This window comes from Pseudorasbora parva, chromosome 21, assembly GCF_024679245.1.
Source record: "Pseudorasbora parva isolate DD20220531a chromosome 21, ASM2467924v1, whole genome shotgun sequence".
Classification (NCBI taxonomy): domain Eukaryota; kingdom Metazoa; phylum Chordata; class Actinopteri; order Cypriniformes; family Gobionidae; genus Pseudorasbora; species Pseudorasbora parva.
Genome location: NC_090192.1, coordinates 20,671,519 through 20,692,415, shown reverse-complemented (window position 1 = coordinate 20,692,415; position 20,897 = coordinate 20,671,519). Strand labels below are relative to the sequence as shown.

At 37.7% G+C, this 20,897-nt stretch overlaps 1 protein-coding gene across 1 annotated transcript; it reads right to left on the bottom strand.

Annotated features, from left to right (window-relative positions):
• Positions 1–1,516: 1,516 nt before the first annotated feature.
• On the bottom strand, positions 1,517–20,885 carry zc3h7bb (zinc finger CCCH-type containing 7Bb). Its single transcript, XM_067429081.1, has 22 exons — positions 20,663–20,885; positions 19,618–19,678; positions 19,484–19,520; positions 19,173–19,370; positions 18,859–19,017; positions 16,883–16,963; positions 16,723–16,782; positions 16,550–16,592; positions 15,983–16,233; positions 15,582–15,882; positions 13,247–13,305; positions 13,056–13,155; positions 12,785–12,946; positions 12,469–12,674; positions 11,366–11,466; positions 11,047–11,228; positions 9,668–9,744; positions 9,263–9,525; positions 8,965–9,070; positions 5,063–5,171; positions 4,793–4,926; positions 1,517–4,500 (listed from the first exon to the last, which is right to left on the bottom strand). Exons 2-22 carry the CDS (start codon positions 19,674–19,676, stop codon positions 4,462–4,464), a joined length of 2,727 nt encoding a protein of 908 aa, XP_067285182.1. The 5' UTR covers positions 19,677–19,678; positions 20,663–20,885; the 3' UTR covers positions 1,517–4,461.
• Between the last annotated feature and the right edge of the window lie 12 nt (positions 20,886–20,897).

Below are 20,897 nucleotides of genomic sequence, written 5' to 3'. Positions count from 1 at the left end.
CAATATTTCGATATGTTAAGTCATTATTACGAGATGTTATATCATTATTTCGAAAGAGGTTCTCATTATTTCGAAAGAGGTTCTCATTTTTTCAAGATGTTAAGACATTACTTCGAGAAAGTTTCTCATTATTTCAAGATGTTAAGTCATTATTTCGAGAAAGTTTCTCAATATTTCAAGATGTTAAGTCAATATTTCGAGAACGTTTCTCATTATTTCAAGATGTTAAGTCATTATTTCGAGAAAGTTTCTCAATATTTCAAGATGTTAAGTCAATATTTCGAGAAAGTTTCTCATTATTTCAAGATGTTAAGTCAATATTTCGAGAAAGTTTCTCATTATTTCAAGATGTTAAGTCAATATTTCGAGAAAGTTTCTCATTATTTCAAGATGTTAAGTCAATATTTCGAGAAAGTTTCTCATTATTTCAAGATGTTAAGTCAATATTTCGAGAAAGTTTCTCAATATTTGGAGATGTTAAGTCAATATTTCGATAAATATTTTCTCATTATTTCGAGATATTAAGACAAAGTTCGAGAAAGTTTCTTATTATTTCGAGATGTTAAGACAATATTTCGAGAAAGTTTAAAGAATCATATTTTTTTACTCAACTGTGGCGGAAACGGGCTTCCATATCTAGCACTCTCAATACACGTCTGAGCTGTAAAAACCAAACTCTGGTCAGGCCAATCACATTGTGTATACAGTTGGTGGGCGGGGCTTAACATAATGACAACAGAGTTGCGCTTGTGTGCTACTTGTAATTGTAAACAGAAGCTGGCGAATGACAGTCTTTCGAATCAGCTCTGACCGCGACTCTGGAAGACTTGGAGTTAAGCTTTTATCTGAGAAAAGTTAAAATCTAATAGCTCCGCTTCACGTTGCTCTGGTTGGTTGTAGCGCTATCCTATCGCGTGCAGAGGGAGTTTGAAAGACAATCGTTTATCCCGCCCCTTGGACTGAGCCCTGTCAATGGTGAGTTTCCAGACCAAACATCTTGATGTGGGTCTGGCTTGTCAGGCTAAGTTTTGGGCATTATTGATACATTTACAGTGGCTGCTGCAGTTTTCCATATCACTAAAAACAACCAGACATTCTAAAACACTTAACGTAAAACAAAACAAAAAAACGTTTCTATTCCAAGGTTTCATCTGCTTGCCTGTACATCAATAAGGCACATTGAATTTGGTCTTTTAATATCAATGTCTAGTGCTAAGTATGAACCTGGTAAATAAATTACTGACTGGCAATGCAGGAAAATCTTGGTTTGCCCTTTATGTTCCTATAAGTGTCACATATGAATTTGGGGGAAAGGACATCTGATTGGACAAAATATATCTAATGCAAGATGAGTCACCAATATTATTAATCCATTGCCAAAAATTATTTTGGTATTGTTTAGGAGTACACTAGTCTAGGATATAATTAACCTCAAAACTAACATGTTTCAAGTCACAAGTTTTAATCTTGATTTAACAGTGTCTTTAAAAGCGATTCAATAAAAAGCAACAACATCTCACATTTTCTAAAACGGTCTATTTATTGTTAAACACTTTCATGAGATTTGGTCCACTGTGATCAATATATCACTTCCAAGCAGGGAGAAAAAGGAGAAACAAAACAAACAAATGTAAAAATACAGTACAAAAAGAGGCATTGTTGTTTTACCTTTTCACTTTTTCAAACCCCTGAATTTCACTGGTTATCTACGCAGGTGAAAAATAAAGCCATCTTAACAAAAATGTCCCAACCAATACAATCCAACATTTGCTAAATCCCACATTGTCTTTTTAGGCTGAACATGGATTATGATGAACATATTTCCATTATTTGTACACTCAAACCAGAGAGTTTGAAACACAAAGGTCATTTTAAAATGGGCAATCTTCCTTGGTGTCGGTCCAGAAAGCCCACAACATTCCAGTTCTGTGATAAAATAAACTCAAGTGGAAAATGAGGATGGTGAGTAATTACTGCAGCCTTCAGATAGTCAATGGCCAGCAGTTCTAACCCTTTGATATGAATATGAATGATTGCCAACTCCATCTTATATTTGAGCAAGAGAGACTTCTTAGTTCTCAGGTTGTTTTCTTTATCTCTAAGGTTATGCACACCATGATCTAGCATGATCATGTTCCTCGGAATATTTTAGATGCGAGTTGTGCGCAAAACTGCATGGGTCGGTCAGAGAATATTTACGATGCACTTTCCTCCCCTATTTCCTTACACAAGTTGTCTAACAGTGTATATATCATTATACTGAAAGAGTAGGATTATTTGTTAAGGTATTTATAATTGTATATAAATGTATAAGGCGCTATGCAGACAAACAAATATCCATGTATGCTTCGTGTTCCGTCACAGCATTGTGAGAATCGAATCAAAACAATCAGGAATATGGTGCAGAGGGAATTTGCTAAGGCATGTAGTTTTTAAAGATGTCTCTTAACTACAACCACTTTATAAACCCTCTTAAGAGATCCCAAGTTTCAGAAAACAGACTAACTAAAACACCACAAAAGCATGATACTATACGTTAATGGTGTCGCTTCCTTTTCATTGCGTTTAGGTTTAAGAAAAAGACTACCCTAGGATCTCAATTCCTCTATTCTGGACAGCTCACTAAGCATACATAGACATAATTCACTGTTAAGTATTATATTCATACATGGATACATATATTTAAAGTGTTATACATAGCAATTAACATATACATATATCAATAGCATATAGGAAGATAGAAGTAGTTATAATGACAATCATTATCATCACTGTCATCATCATAATAATAGCAGTAGTAATATGATCCCTCTGTAAAGCGTACTAGGTCACTCCAGAACGTCCCTCTCAATATACACACCAGCTGGAATCTGCTACCAGGCCCAAATCTGCTCCTTCACATGTCATTTCAACCCTGAACTTCAATGCAACAAGGTACAAACTTGATTCTACTTTTTTATTATTAGTATTATTTTTTACAACAAACTATTTCAGGGTTTTCTATAACAATAGGCAGTTTGGGGCAGCAGATTCTCATATAGACCTCACAAAACAGACACTTCTGTAGTGACTCATAAGAAAAAAAATCACTAACCATCTAATCAGCAATACATGTCATATAGCATAGCTTAATAACAAGAAATTCTATGTAATCATTACACGGTAAGGTTATACTTAATTAAGCTTAACTGCTAAGTTATCAATAATCATTAGTAGTATGCCAATATAGTAGATATATGTGTGTGTGTTTGTGTATATATATATTTATATATATATATATATATATATATATCATGTCCACTGAAAGTTAGGACATGGCATACTAAGGGTAGCACTGCATGTCTTGACAGTTTATTTTGAATATAACTAGGCATAGGCAGGGCAAGTGGAACTCTTTTTACCTATTTTCTTGCTAATGTGTCTCCAGTCATGCTCTTAATATAAAACGTTAAATATGGAAATCTAATGAGCTACTGGCCTGCGATGAACTGTGGCAAACAGGAGTCTCCTAGTAGCATTTTTATGGGTTTTATAGATTACGTACTTAAAAGCCCAATCTAATAGCTCGAACGAGACAAACACGAGAGCATATTCCAACCGTTAATCACTCAAACACCAAAACAAAAAAACGAATGAATACAAAGTGTTTCAATTCAAATAGTCAGATCAATCCAGACTGCAAACAGCCCTCAAGTGCATTCTTATCCTACTCTTCTCTTCAAGCACTGCCAATTTGTCACTCAGTGCAATCCGAAAGAATGAGGAAATGAACGCGTGTCAGTGCAAGATCTGTGACTGGCATTATGCAAGCATCTACGCAGGTTGTTGGGGTGCTTTTTCCTTAGTCCATAATTAATTGCCTTGGTGTATCAAATACATTCGACGTATGAACAAATCTCAAATTTCTTGTAAATGGCCACTTTTGGCTGTACATTCAAACTCTTCTACCAATATGGCAGGAACACAGAGTTAAGCACCACTTCATAAATTCAGACAAAAATCCTTAATCTGCCATCTGGCACCACATACTTGACTGAAACACGAGTGGCCTTCATGACATGTGCTTTGATTTGATACAGGGAGAACCAGTTGGTTTTAGTTTTGGGTTTAAAAGCAATGTGGAAACACCATCAACTCCTCATAAATGTGTTTAAGGAACGTAAAAACTGCCCTTACTTGAGCTGTAACAGTACCTGTGTGCACTCACACACATGACACCCTACAAGCCTGTGCCAAGTGTCATGTCAGTGAGTGGGGCACATGTATAAGATAATGAGTGAAATAGCATGTGGTGTGTGTATGTGGCAACAATCAGTGTGTGAGTCCTATAGTCAGGCACCCTTGCCCTGAAGGGCAACAGAGCTTGGTACTTCCCAGTGGCACTGAAAGAGTGGGTAAGGGCTGATATCTGAACAGGAAGACTCATCCAGACTGCCTGTAACTGCACACTTCTAGCCCAGGTCACAGATCCCCTCCACCACCAGACATCCGTCGCCCAACCTGTCAGAAAGGATAAATTGCCATTAACACCAAGGACAATAAGTATAGCGATACAAATATAGTTATTAATATAAAAGTAGCAGAGTTGACAGCAAAAACATTGATCAAAACCTATCCTGCTTAAAAGAGATTGAGCACTTAAAAAGCAGATGACAAAACTGCAGCACAAGCTTAGAATAAGCAACAATATTGAGTGGATGCTAAATTTGTTATCTTTATAGTTATTGCTTGCTATTGGTGAGAAAGGGCCTTAAATCTGATAAACAAATCATCTTCCTCTGCAGCTACCCACCATTGACTCAGAATAGTCAGTTGGCATGGCGATCTGTTTCTCCTCTGGGGGTGGAGTCATGAGTGTGCCGTCTGCACGCCGGTTCTGATTGGTCAACGATAGCCACATCTCGTACATCTGCTGCATGTCTCTCACTTAAGAGAGCACAGAAAGATACACCCTTCATGTTAAAATCTTATAATGGATTACAGAAACGTCTCAGGACTGGACCACACCCACAAAACAACAAATGCCTTATGAATAATTTAGTTTGATGAAGTGCATTCTCACAGCTGTTGTTTTTCATATAGGTCCACACATCCCTCTCCTCCAAACTGTGCGCAAAAGAACAGTTCCCGATATAGTGGCACTTCTTCTGTTTCATGACATGAACACACATCTGCAAGCACAAATAGAGGATAGAGCATAGAGATTATGCAACAAATCAACACTTAAATTTCCCAGTTCCTTTCAGTCATTTTGAAATGGAAACAATGATCCAACTCTTCACAGTTAATTCTTCGCTGGCAACTCTTCCAGGGATTAAACACCCCGGAAAAAAATGTTTAAGATTAGTGCTTCATTAAAATTGAGATTGAATTGACAAAAAGTGCTGAGTGGGGGGCTGAAACATTATTGGATGACACCCCAAAGATTTGACATAAATTATGATAATTATGAGGGTTGGGTTGAAAATGTCCTGACTTAGCCCAAAATAATGCTTCCTGTGATAAAATGAAAACTGGTTATGCCATTTTTAGTCGGGACTTGTAGACTTGCACAAATTAAACTTCACTTAACACTATTTGTAGTGTGCCTGCCATCAAAATAATTTTGCTTTATCATATGAAAAGCCAAAAAGAAATTTAAACTTTAAATTTAAATTTTAAAGTGTCATTTTGACATTCTTTGTGGCACGACAGATCGCTGAAGCAATTATTTTTCCAATTTACTATTAGTTACACCACAAAATAAACATGAATTAACATAAGGCATGTTTGAATCAAACAGAGCAACTTACTGCTAAATTTTATGTCACATGTAATCGCTCAGTTAACTAGAAAGAAAATACATTTTCTTGAAATTCCATGTACATATTAGGCAAAAATATAAATATATAAAACAGTATATATACACATATCGGTTTTGCAAAGGGAACAAAGGGCCATTTTATTTGTCCTCTGTTTAAAGTATTCCCATACTTTTGATAACAGTGGTCTCTGTTTTTGTGATAGAATGCAACTTTCTCCATTCCCTGTATGCCATTACGCGAGATGTAAACAAACAGTGTGACGCGTTGACGCATTTCACGCACGTCGACGTATTTTTGTAGTCGACGTAATTGATGGCGCTGACGCGTCGTTGCAGCACTACTCAGTAGTAACGACTACTCAGTCGGTCGAGTTCGGTACTCAAGTATAATATATACATGAAATTTTAACAAATGAATCTGTGGCATATTAAATTAAGAACTTGTGAAATCTGTACTGATACCAGCCCTAATAAAAATATTTCCTTGAAATATGTATTCAACAACCTTTTATCTGTCTGAACAGAATCATTAGATTATAGAAACTATAGCTGTGCCCGAAATCGCATATTTTTTTGAGTAGGTAATTTTTTTGAATAAGTAATTACTTTGTGACTGCTAAAAAAGTATAAATAATTCGGACACACTACATCAGTGGTCGTCAACCAGTCGATCCCGATCGACTGGTAGATCTTTATCACTGTCCCAGTAGCTCCCGATTAATAACCGAAAAATAAGCAAGTAGAATTAAGTACTTATCCTTTAAGGCAGAACGCACACGCTCTCTTTACTCGCTGATGAGTGGGCAGTCCGTGGATGGAGCACGAGCTGTGAACATTGCATGCGTTTAATATTTACGTTGCTCTTTGCACAGTTTATTTTCTGTTCAGTAACGCAGTTGTTAGTGGAGTGTTTTTCAAAATGCCCCATGTGTGCGAGCGATCGACAACGCTGATAATAACCCCAGTGAAATATCAGATCCGTGAGTTTTGCTTACACTTGCCTACAACCATTCAGGCCAGCTATCCGGCTTCTCTGTGTAAAGCGTTACAAACACATTATTAAGGCCGTGAAATCGCTCCATATGCTCCCAAAATGTATTCTCTGCAACATCAAAATTCTCACTACACAAATTGACCGATTTTATAATTAGATATAACAGCGCTACTGCAGCATTCATCGCCGCAGACAAGCAGCTGAATATCTCTTCAGCAAACTGTAGCAAATGAACGTGAAAGTTGCTGACACTCAATACACAATTATCATCATTAAAACATTAAAACTAAAGAAACTAAATTATCAATGCCTACGCTACTCTCTCTCCTTTTGCAGTCCTTAATTTTGAATCAATAAAATGCTGTTGAACACTAAAATGCAGCTCATATTTGTTGATCTCTGTGACGTGAACTCCATTAAAAATGTATAGATCTCATTTACATCCGTTTTGCGGAGACATATTATGTGACCAAGTGTAAATGGAATCGTTCTGATAAATCAGACAGATATCTGATCTGTAAAAACGCATTAAGTGGACCAGGTATAAAAAGGCCCAGGAAGATCACTGTTCGGGATGCTTGAAATATAGGAAGAAAAATATAAATATTGAATTGGTGAGGGGGGTTATATGAATGTATCTGAACGAAACTGATGGTCTTCAGTATAGTTTCAATGGCATTTTCACAGCGGTACCCAAAGAAACGCTTCTTTCCCACAAGCACCACCTACGGTCAGAGTGGGAATTAGCATTTTTATTCAGTCCATCTGTTTTTGTTTTGTGCAGGTGTCTTATGTAACAATTTCACAAAGCTAAAGTCAGAACATTCTGTATTTGCTCTAAGTCTTAAAATTATGCAATGTAATTTTATTTAAATAAAAAAAAAAACTGTTCATACTACATGTGTGTATCTTTGTTTGCATCGTGATTAGAATGCATTGGTTGCCTCTCATTTCAAAAGGCTATTTTAAGGCCAGTTTAGCCTGTTATAGAGCAAATCAACAACAACAAAATGCTTAAAGGGGTGGTAAAACATTCTTTTTCACATGCTTTTTTTCTCACATGCTGTTTTAAAAATAAATTGCGCTTCATACTGACGTCAGTGCGCGACAAAACACCACCTATACAGAATCTGCATAGCGTCTAATCAAGTAGCCTCGCCCACTGACTCATGGAGGGCTCGTGCTAGCTGGTCAACAACAATAAACATGCTGAGGAAGATTACGATATTGCGCTATTCCTGATTGTGGAAGAACACAGTCGCTGCATAAGCTTCCTTTGGATCCTAATATTAGGAATGTGTGGTTGAACTTTATTTTTAATTAAGTTCCAGCTCACGTGGGGAAGACACTGCTGAATCGTTTGTAAACAAATCTCTGGTCGATGCTGGATTTGGATCCGACAGGAATGGTGCAACACATGCGAGTAAAACAAGTTTTTACATGTAATAGTATTGCATTGTTATAGATTGTTTTGCTTATGTGTACATGTCTAACATAGCATAACTTTAGCATGCTAGACTCGTATGGGCCAGGGCTCGCAAACCCCGGCAGGCCGATGAATCTCATTATATTCCGTTCTTGTTCGGCTATTCTCTCTCTCTCTCGACCAATGCACGTGTATGTGTGCGTGCGCGGTTCACGCTTATATCGTCCGATCTTGCGGGCTATGTGTAATATAAAAATAATAGTCCAATCAATCACGATGAGAAATAAATCATTGTTTGTTTGATAAAGACGTTTACGAGCCCTGTGATCGAGAGAATCTTTCTGGTTGCCGCTTCTCCCTCAATCTCTCCTCGTGAACTGACAGTGGAGCTGAAGCTTATTAAATATGCAAATCTTATCCAATCCTAGCCATGGGTGTTTACTTCCAAGTCTCCAGTGCGTTATGCCCCCCAAAACCCAGCGATCAGGAGAGAGCCTCTAAACCAGTGTAGAAAATAGCCTATTACTTATTAGTTATGTTTTTTAATGTAAAAACCACACAAACATCATTAGTTGACCTCAGACAACAGTAACAAAAAAATTAAAAAAGGCTGTTTGACACTTAACAGATCATGAGAACAGCACTGCAGCTCAGTGTCAAAACTACAACCTGCTTATCTGAAGAGCCTGACAAAACGGTTTCTGTTTGCTGTCACAATAATTTAATCAAGGACTGACTTACATCATATTGTTGGGGGTAGGTACGGGAAAAAGGCAGCGGCCGCACTACCACCCACTTTTTCTTCTCAAATGATTTCACTAGCAACACCCTGCGCTCTTTTGTCCAGCTGGGTAAAACAGAAAAAGCAGAAAGAAGCTTTACATTATAATTATACCATGAACCATTAGCAAAGATGCAGTCTACTGTGTCTATTAAAAGCAGTTACATTACAACAGTTCCAGTAAACATTATAGGCACGTTAATGTTTGATGAGCATCCTGGTGGTAAGATGATGCCTTCTTGAATAAGGGAATCTAACCTGTGCCTGGCTTTGGCAGTGCAGTACTTCAGTGACTTGTCTGGCTCATTGACCTGGCCCTCCCTCCAACACTGTCCACACACAAACTTCATCTTCAGATTCAGGCCACGCCCTCGACCACATCCTACAAGTCCTCCTCCACCTCCTCCTGTGCTTCCGCCCCCAAGGCAGTCTCCTCCCACCCCTCCAGAGACCACGCCACTACCGCTGACAGCACTGCTGTTACTGCTGCTCCCACTGGGCTGGTGCGGCCCGAGCATGGGCTGAGGATGAGGATAAAGAAAGAAAGACTTGTTTTGTAAACCAGATTTGAACCAACAAAAAGCAATCAAATAGAAGGACTATATTTCAGCAATGACAAGTGTTTGTGAGACAGCACAGTAGTGTTCTTTGTCAAAGCATCACCTTCTGTCTCTGTGCATTCTGTTCCAATCGGTGCCAGTGTCTCTTTGACTCCTGCACCATTTCCTCATGGGTAATACCTGACGGGAAAGAAATAAGCACAAACAAAAACTCAGTAATAAATCAGTTGTAGGGCAAAAATGGCATCGAAAGTGACAGTAAACACTAGAAAACGTATGGGTTTGGTAAGATTTTTGAAAAGCATCATATGATCATGAAGACAATGTATTTGTTCAAAAAAAAAGTTAAAACATAGTAAAAAAAAAAAAAAAAAAATTATATATATATATATATATATATATATATATATATATATTTTTTTTTTTTTTTTTTTTTTTTTTTTAATTCCGCTTTAATTTATTTTAAACTTTTATTTATTCCTGGGATGGCAAAGCTGAATGTCCAAAATGTCTTGGTATGCTGAAGCATTAAGAGTTCCTTTCTCTGGAACTAAGTGAAAAAAGCCAAGCCCAAACCCTGAAAAACAACCCCACACCATTATCTCCCGTCCACCAAATTTTATACTTGGCACAATGCAGTAAGGCAAGTACCGTTCTCCTGGCAAATGCTAAACCCAGACTCGTCCATCAGATTGCCAGACAGAGAAGCCTACCGGTAATTGGTCACTCCAGAGCACACGTCTCCACTGCTCTAGAGTCCAGTGGCGGTGCGCTTTACACCACTGCATCCGATGCTTTGCATTGTACTTGGTGATGTAAGGCTTGGATGCAGCTGCTCAGCCATGGAAACTTTCCATGAAGCTCTCTACACACCGTTCTTGAGCTAAACTGAAGGCCACACAAAGTTTGGAGGTCTGTAGCTATTGACTCATGGTTGAGTTGCTGTTGTTCCCAATTGCTTTCACTTTGTTATACCACTAACAGTTGACCAAAGAAAATGTTGTAGTGAGGAAATTTCACGAATGGAAGTGACTGCAACTTGAATTCAATGATTTGGAGGGGTGTCCCAATACTTTTGGCAATACAGCGTATAATGTGCTTATATTTCACATTGTGGCTTCGATGTTTGAAGAAGTAATAGCTGGACTTTGATCGAGGTGTTTTAAGCAGGTCTGGATCAGTGTTCTCTATTAGACAGAAAATAAACCTTTGTGGAAGAATATGAGCTTATATGAATATGAATATGAGTATCTTTGCAGACCATATACATGCTTAAACAGATACATTACAGGCTTACGGTAATAGAAAAAGCATCATATGACTGCTTCAAGAGAAGTTTTTGAAATGAATGGATGGCATACTGCAAAATTTGGACAAACATTTTCAAAAACCCAGTATAAAAAAAAGCTTAATAAAGATAAGGCAAAATGGTAAAGTGCAGTGTGCATGCATACAAATATAATTATAGCACGTCTTATGTACCTGTGTCCTGCTGAAGCACCCAACACTTGAGTTCTATGACTGAATGTGCAAAGGAGCAACTGTCCTCTCGTTGGCAGCCATATCGCACCTCATGGCGGCACACGTCAAACTGGCAGAGTGGGTGAAGAGGGCGCACTTTACTGTAGCGCACGTTTGCTGAGCGAACCACGTGCACCAGGCACCTATCCGGCATTATAAGAGACAAACGTATTAGAGGAGATATAATCCAATCGCCACTTAAGTGCTGCAAAATCATATTAGTGATCCAAGTCTCAATACAGTAAGGGATAAAAAGACAACTCAGGAAATGATGACTCACTTGTTATCATCAAAGGGATGTCGTGCAGTGAGGTTGGAACACACAGCGAGATTCTCTTTGCTTCGCTTGCTAATGATACGAGGCTTACTGTCAAAACATTCCTACAGAAAAGCAGGGGCCAGAATAACAACTTAGTTTTGCTTGTTTCTTAACATTTCTAGGTGTGAGACAAGTATTAACCCTTTCCTTGTTTTCACTGTTATATGGAGGTTATAGGGGGGTGCTATGACATCTTCTGAAATACAGTAATAGTAATTTTTATATTTAATAATTTTTAAGATTTAAAAATCTTAATAATAATTTTAAAAATTACAATTTCAAGGGAATAATCGACAATTATGATTTGTCATAATCATGCAGCCCTAATTAAATACATATATTATTATTACATTGAGATGTAGCTAAATTCTGCTGTACAACATTAATATACAATTCATATCACAATTACTTTGTTAAACTGAACTTTTATTTTCATGGGTTGCCATGAAGACCTTTGAGTTACTGTGTGTGTATGTTTATAATAGGAGAATAGATTTTGTTGACTGAAATGGTCAAATGCTCATGAAGATGAGGTTAATGCATCATGTACCATATATTGAGGTGGCAAAGGCTGAAAAACACTGCAAGTTTCATTGTGTGAGGTAAATGAAACATTCATTGACACAGAGAAACACAGAAACAGGCAGGATTCATATTTAAACAGACTATTTGCAGCTTAATATTTCACAGACACTAGTTAACTATAAATTGCGATTTGATGCAAGTGCACTGACCTACGTTTTATTTATTAATTTTATTTATGTTCAAATTCTGTGACATCATGCAGTAAATTATGTTTTTAATGACATTTTCTGCATCGTGGAATAAATCCTTGAAAGTTATTCAGTTGAGCAGGTCATTAATTAATAAACCATCGGTTTGTTATATCTGCCCTTTACATTTTATAGTTGTTGTTTTTTTTCTAAAGCAGAGGCTCTGTACTTTCATTTGATATATTGCATGTTCAGATGTTCAATCAAAAAAAATATTCTGGTGGCCAAATAATTGTGAAAATAATCAAAAACGCTGGCAGGGAAAGAGTTAAATATGAGGGCACACATTACCTCACAGAGGAACATAAACATGCCCATATGGAGCTGAAGGAGACGAGTGACACTGAGGGCCCGTCGTTCATTGGTGCCCAGAGGGTCAAACAGAAGCTCACGACTTAGAGCTCCCTTCCTCTCTTGGGTCCACACATCTATCTCCTCCTGGCAATAGGCAAAAGTGCAGTTTTCACCATACTGGCACTCCTGACGCTCTTGTACCTCTGCAAAGATAGAATGATAACAAAACAAAAAAAACAATCATTGGAAATCAAAATTTGTCCATCCCTAAATAAAAAATCTATCCAATACAGTCTTCAATAAACTGCCATACCTTTGCAGAGAACAAACGCCCCAAGAAAGTTATTACGAGCTGGACGGGGTCGCACCCTTTTCCAGGTGGAGTCGTCTGAAGATTTGAGGCGACAGAGCAGCACATCTCTCTTGCAGCGATGCGCTGCATCAGGCTGATAATGGTAGTCCATGACACGAGGCCCTAATAAAAAAATAAACAAAATCCACCTCTTTCAGACATGTCTAACAGGTTTAGGAATAGCTCTGACATGTACCTCTTTTTTCACAGCATACATTAAGGGATACAGCACCTATGCGACTGTAGCAAGCATTACAGGCCTGTCTGAACTCATGTGTGGCAGCCAAAGGGTTTCGTGACAGCAGAGAAAGGTTGGTACCGACTGGGCCATTCTGCCGGAAGCAAAGGACAGTTTAACACAAAACATTTAAAGAAATTTACATCAATGAGTTCATACTGAAGAACAGAACAGTTAAGACTCACAGCACTGGCGGCATTATGATTACGCAAACTGGGGATGAAACTGTGAGAGATTCGTCCACCTAAGATTTGTAAGAAAAGGAAAATTAATGGGATAAAAATGGTCATGTTATATATATCAAATTATCATCATGTTGATAATGTATCCTCAAGATATTTTCGTTCAAAAGTTTAGCGTCAGTAATTTGTGTGTTTTTGAAAGAAGTCTTGCATGCTTACCAGGGCTGCATTCATTTGATAAAATACAGTAAAAACAGTAACATTTGTCGGAGCCAATAATTCTGACATGCAGCGCATTTACAATTCGTGAAACCTGACTTAGGCAACTTTCCTGATCCTGTCCATCTCTCTTCCACTTTACGTCTTGTCAGTTCTCTATACCATCCTATCTCAAAGGTCCACACAAAACACCAGTAAGGTAATATTGTGAAATCTCTGTTTTGCAATTTAATATTACATATTATAAAAATGTAGATTGTGTATGGATGTATATTACATTCATATACATATTATAAAGTGTAATTTATACCTGTAATGGCAAAGCTGAATATTCAGCTGCCATTACTCCAGTATTCAGTGTCACATAAAACTTCAGAAATCATACTTATATGATGATTTGTTGTTCAAGATAAAAATCCTTATTATCAATGTAGATAACAGATGTACTGATTAAAAGGATACTCCACCACTTTTTCATATTAAACTATGTTATTCCCTTAACTAAAACGAGTTGATACATACCTCTCTCGTCTCAGTGCGTGCACATAAACGCTCTGACGTGTGGTGACTAAGGGTGTCCATGGTTAACCGATTAAAAATTGTGTAACCGAGTGAAACATTTTGCTTGGTTAAGTGGCGTCAATGACGTTCTTTGAATTTAGTTGTAATATATTTTTGCACTCCTAGAGACCGCCAGAGCGCTCCCAGACATTTGTAATATCCACAAGAAGAAGTCATGACAAGCTTTCTAAGCGGGCAATGAAAGCGTGGGAGCACTTTAAAATTGAGAGTGACGGGGCAAAATGCAAGTATTGCAATGCAGTGCTTACCGCATTTTTCAGGCTATAAGTCGCTCCGGAGTATGAGTCGCATCAGTCAAAATATGCGTCATGAAGAGGAAAATAACATAAGTCGCACTGGACTAAAAGTTGCATTAGGGCAGAAGCAGAGCGGGAGCCGCGTGCGCTGTGCATAACGGATCAGAAGAAAGTTTGAAGTGAGTAACTTGTGAATGACTAGAGAAAAGCAGACGTTACTTTAACTGTAATGAAGAAAACAAAAAAAGCTTATCGCGGACTGAAAGCAAGATGGCCAGAACTGAAGGAACGAGTCCACAGATGCTTGAACTCTGCCGGGAGAGGCTCAGCCGCGCGAGTCAAACGCTGTGTGAATCATTCTCGGCTGAATGCATTTAAACTATTTAAAACGAAAAGAAATAGGCTACTCTCTGATTAGGTAATCCATGATGTGCATTTCTCTATATAGGCGCGTTCACTACGGAGATGGTGGTCGTCAAATTAATAAGCTAAAAATAACCCTGACGCACACTGTTTTATTTCATTCATGTGAAGTTGCATCTTTATTGTGACATGATGACGGATTACCTGACTGACTCCATCAGTGAGTTCGTCTCTAGCGCCAAGTTTAAACTACCAATACATATCAACATCTTATTTGAGGTTATCTCAATTTTGCATAACTGTTATGTTAAACAAAGTTGATTAATTAAGGGATGCAGGTTATTTTACCTCTGAACACAGCTGTTGATAATCTCCCTTCAGACGCAGTCCCTTAATGGTGCGCTTGTATGCAATTCTTAAAACGTCCACAAGATACCGCCATTTATCGGAAAATCCGATATTACAAAACCGATACCCGATTATGGGAAATGCTTAAATATTGGGAAAAATATCGGGAATCCAATATATCGGTCGATCACTACTTCTATCTTGATCTGTTTGGTACCACAGTGAATGAACTGGGCTTAGTGGGCTAAGCTAAATGCTATCAAAATTTCACTGCACGTCAGAGCGAATAAGGGCACGCACTGAGACGAGAGAGGTATGTATCAACTCGTCTTAGTTAAGGGAATAAAATGAAAAGGCGGTGGAGTATCCCTTTAATATATTTCTGGAACAAGTTTTTGTCAGGATTCTTTGGTAAATAAAAAGATAAAGAGAACAGCATTTATTCAAAAAATGGAAATATTTGATAGTGTTATGCATGCCTTTCATGTCAATTTTGATCAAGTTAATGCATCCTTGCTTAATAAAAATATGAATTTCTCTCCAAACTTTTGAACGGTAGTATCACACACCAAATCAATTAAAACACTCACCAGGAAGTGTGTACTCAGAGAGGGAATCCAGTCCTCCTGTGCTCAGTGATCCAGACCCACCCTTCCCTGTGGTGTCTCCAGCTCCAGAGCTAAAAGAGCCAAGGGAGTCCATCGTCTGGGAAGAGGCTTCGCTTTGACCTATCACTGAGAACGGCTCCAGGGAGGGGAGTGGACTGAGAGCAGAGTTGAAAAATGTATTTGTGAGCTGAGCCGAGGAGGCTGGGAGACCCGGAGAGTATGGGGGCCTCAATCCCACAGCAGTGTTTGGTAGGTTAGTGGGAATGGCCCCCTGAACTGGGTTCTGATGGAGAGACAAGTAAATAAGTACTTTTACACTGATCAATCCAGTAGTGAGCAACAATGTCCTACTGTTCCTCCCTGCAGCTCCCCATTACACTCACCACGCTGACCTCAGCTCCTTTAGGAATACTTTCCAGCAAGGTGTCTAGACACGAGGTGTCCTCATTCATCACACATTCGCCCATATGTTCAGATACAGGCACAGAGTATGGCACCCGCCCCGACGGCTCCTGGCTTGGGCTTTCTGGCATGTCTTGGGGCACAACTGGGTTCTGTGAGGGAATCTGTGGGTCATCACTGACTGGGATAGGTGTGGCCAGAGGGGCAGGGATGCATTGGGCACTTGTTAAGTCTGTGGGATAAACCAATGAATAAACTGACTCACCTATTCATGTTTGCTTAATGAGTATACTCAAAGAATTATATTTTTAATTAATTTAAATTTTATACAGACATTCCATATAAAATGAACCAAAATTTTAAAAAATACCCTGGCCCAATTTTTTTTCTTAAGAAAGACTTTTGATGTCTTATTTCTAAAGCTCAAATGTGGCTCATGTGTATCTAATTTTTTCCTATCAACAGAAAAAATATATGATCAAAAATTCATCCATCATTTTTTGTGCCAGGGACCTTTGGTTGAGTTGACAATGTTTAAGCAATAATACCTGATCCAATATCAGTCAAAGACTCAAGTCCATTTGAGGAGGTCTGAAAGGAAAGAGAAAGAGGGTTTGTTATTTTAATCCAAACCACGCAATTCTCATTTTTACAAAGCAGCTTTTATTTTATAAACCATTTTTATACTAATTTGAACTACTATGTTTTTTTTTTTACACACCTCCCCTGTATGAGAATTAGTTTCTCCATTGCTGTCTGCCCCAGATGTTGTAGAATCAAGCTGAAATAAAGTGTCATGTTAGGACAAATATAATTATAATTGGCAAATTATCAACATTTTTAACTAATATAAGTAATATAAGTTAGTCTAAAAGACAAACCTGAGGGCTGACATAAGCTTTGCGGATTTTCAAACCAAGTTTGTTAGCTAGATCCTGAGCAAGCTCACTGACTTGCCTGTCCTGTGTAAAATAAAGAAAGCAAACAATGTTTTGTTAGATAGGCCTTACATGAATTGGCAACATAATGCATAAACATTTCTAACAGCATATATAATGGATAAAACAATCTACACTAATATTCAAAGGTTTGTGGACAATGCAAATTTTTTTTGTATTGTAAAAGTTTTTGAGAAAAGTCTCTTATGCTCACTCAGCAATGCTGCATTTTTAAAAATGAGAAATACAGTAAAAACAGCAACATTAACAATAAAACACTAAAACGAACTACTATTTTCAAATGCAAATAATTGCTTTTCATTTTTTATTAGTCCATTCTTCAGTAGTTATGTTTCCATCCACCTATTTTTATATGCATTAGTGTTGTCACAATACCAAAATTATGACTTTGATACGATACCAGATTAAAATACCTCAATACCAATGCTAAATCAATACCACGGTTAAAAAAAAAATGTTATCTGTCTTTGCACACCAGAAGCGTGTCTGACGCGGCGCTGCAGCTGCTATTAATGTACAGGGAAGCCCTATACTTCATTTTAAATATAAATGTATTGCCTATTGATACAGCAAAGACAACGTCGGCAGTAGCCTATTGACCATACATATCTATGGTGTTGACGGCAAAATAGGCTACAGAACATTTTGTTCTGTATTGACAGGTTTAATATTTCAAAATCGATAATTATGTTGTTTTTTATTATTGCAATTAGACCTATATCTGCATGTATGTTAACCTACAGACTTTCAAACATGAAAATGTCATTTTTTGATATGTATTCGTGTCAAAATGGCATATAAACATCTTTTCCTATTCTATTTTGCCTGGAAACGCTTCTAGGCGTCTCTTCTATTTGAAGCATGCACGCGTTTTCCGCGCGGCTCGGACCACGCATGAGGCGCGCGTGACGCAGGCAGTATGCAAGCTCTAACCGGTTAACATGGGAGCCGAAATAAAAAACGGACACGCCACACAGCCGAGACGCTCACGACACGCTTGCAGTTTGTCCCCGGCCTTATTGCTATAATAACTACATGCGAGTGTGAACATCCTTACAGATATCACATTATCAATCATGTTATCATTCACTAACCTTTCACTTCTGAACAGGTTGGGATGACCAAAATCTTTTCATGATACAAGTAATTTAATATTTTTTAAATGTAATTTTATAACAATAATATAGATTTTTAATTGTATCGTTGTTTTTAAAAATAAGCAAAAAATGTAAATAAACAATATGACAAAAAAAGTGCTTTATTTTTCCACTACATTAGGTCTATTTAACAGTAGCAAGTCAAGAAATAAATTAAATAATCAAATATAAAACTGCTTATTTAGTCTTCACTCTATAATTTAACTATACACTGATTCTTAATAAATATTTTAGTTATTTAGCCCAGCATGTGGTGGTTTTCTGTGTTTCCTTGTTTGAATATTATAATTTGAATATTAAATATTAGGCCTGGCTTAAGACCTGCATGGATCTATTTTCCTCAACTAAACAATTCAAAGACATATCCGACTGTGTTTACCTGAATACTCCCCAGACAGTGCATTTTTACATATGTTTGACCATTCAAACCCAAAACATTATCCGTGAAAAAACTGCGTGTGTGCATGCGCACTTCAGGTCAGAGTCCGGCTCGAGCACGTCCCACGCCGCGTTTTTTTTCTTATGCGCGCATAATTCTGTTGCTTTCTTTCTATATATTTAACTCTTCTACTTCCAATTTTAATGAAGGGTGGAAGCAGAGCTCACAAACACATCCTGACACCCTCTCTCATACATCCACACAAACTAAGAAATACAGCTCATATCAGCGCTGTCCTCCTTAAAGTACCGCTAATTAAACTGCAGATTATTGTTCCAGTGCTTCTGCATATGAATGCTTACGTGAGGGGCAGTTAACAGGCATCCAGTGCCACACTCATAAGCTTCTCTGAGTCTGCCCAGCTCCCTCAGACAAAGAGCCTTCCTGTAGAGTGCTCTGCGACTCCCCTCCGACACACATAGTGCGCTATCACAGTCCTGCACTCCTCGGTCATACTCCCCCTGAAAATAAAAGATAAGAGAAGTTTGATTTGCAGAAAATGTTTTGGCAACAAGTACTACATGATAATTTGCACATAATGAATGTCATCAAATTCTCAGTTTACAATGACACATTTAAATTTTAAACAATTATCCAATAAATCGTACAGACTTACCAGACTATAATGTGCAGCTGCCCGGTTCACATAAAGGCTCTCTAACAGCTCAGGGGGAATGACCAGTGCTTCAGACTGAGCATAGCGAGCTACATTCACACCCTCACCATAATGGAACGCTGCCTGTCTCCACTCCCCATCACGATACACTGCATTACCTTCATCCAGCAAATTACAAACTAGCTGAGTCAGGAATGCCTGCAGAAGAAAGGAAAATACTTTCAATTTAAATTAAGATCATGAAATTCAATAAATATGGATTATCTAGGTGGGACACTTTCTTCTTCAGAGATATTACAAATAAATCATACCTCATATCCTTCAGGTTCTGGAAAAGGCAAAGATGACCTATATCAAAAAGACAAATTCAATTAGCAATTTTGGAATTGTAAACACATCAACATAGAGCAGATCAGAAAAGCAGCACAAAAATCAACAAACTTACTGAATGAATCCCAGAGCTTTCTGGATTTCTTCCTTGCGCTTCAGTCGTTCTGGATCCATCGCTGTAATCAATCGCAACCAGAACAAATTACCATTATGAGCAATAAACAAAAACAACGTATGATGTAACAAAATAAAAATACATTTGGTAGGGGCAAAACATACAATTAGTATGTGTTTTTTGTTTGTAAAGGTTTATACATATATAATTCTAACTAGCAGGTGAAACGTGTATTGGCGTGGAAAAAAACGTAGTGACAGTAATTAGTCAAGGAAAAACTAAAGATTACTACTTTTATAGACTTATTTACGCACACTGACTGCAACTAAAATATAACTATGCACAAACAGTATGTATTACAGAAATATAATGTCTAAGGCCTAAAATGGAGACAAGCAAGTGAGGGCACATCCCCGAGCTCGCCTAAGAAAAACACCCACTAATGCAACTATCCCCAGACTTCAAAAACAACTAACACCAATCCTTCAGTGATACTTGAAACACTCCTCAATATAATTCAGAATATAAAACACATGTTAACGTTGAAAGAAGCTGTCAGTGCAACACACAAATGCGAAAGTTAACTTGCACGGGTTAACATTAGCATTAATGCTAGCTAGCGCTCGGCTAACCCGCTAACGCTGTCAACTTCATGTTTGTTTACACCAATTAATATCAATGACGAGTTTTACATGCCAGCGCAAAACAGTACCAACACACATCTAAAACATATTTCTAGAGTTTAATATTTTATAATAAAATTCTAACTAATATTTCCTGCGCCGTATCCTATAAAAATAGCTTTAGAATTCTCATGGTAGCCAATTAGCAAGCTACGCTTCCCGAAATGCTGCAGCGAGGTCGCGTTTAAAGAATTCCTTACCGTAATATTAATTGTTTTAAAACACCATATGATAAAATAAAAACTAAAATAAAAGATTATTAAAACGTGATTACTAAAATGCTAAATACAAGTTATCTGCATTAAAAAAAATCAGCTAAGTAGCAAGCTAAAACAGGCTTGCTTGGAGGACATTCAACCCACCTAATACTTTAGATCTTCTCTTCAACCAGGAACTGTTTGTTAAAGCAATGAATCCTTTGAAATGTCAGGTAAAAGGTTTGGGTGTTTTACTCCTTAAAAATCATACTTTTAATTTATTCGCCTGCCCCAAATCAACGGACAGAACATGTGCGCCTTGAGTCGTTTCCCCCAAGTAGCGCTCAAGTTTCCACTAAACCGTCCAGACTGTGAGGTCCTAAAGGCAGAGACAGAGATG

Coding starts and splice junctions, on each gene's coding strand:
- zc3h7bb (XM_067429081.1), bottom strand. CDS start 19,676: ATGGATCCAGAACGACTGAAGCGCAAGGAAGAAATCCAGAAAGCTCTG. Junction 19,521..19,617: donor AAAGCTCTGGGATTCATTCA/GTAAGTTTGTTG, acceptor TTTTTGATATAG/GTCATCTTTGCCTTTTCCAG. Junction 16,964..18,858: donor GCCTGTTAACTGCCCCTCAC/GTAAGCATTCAT, acceptor TATTTTACACAG/GACAGGCAAGTCAGTGAGCT.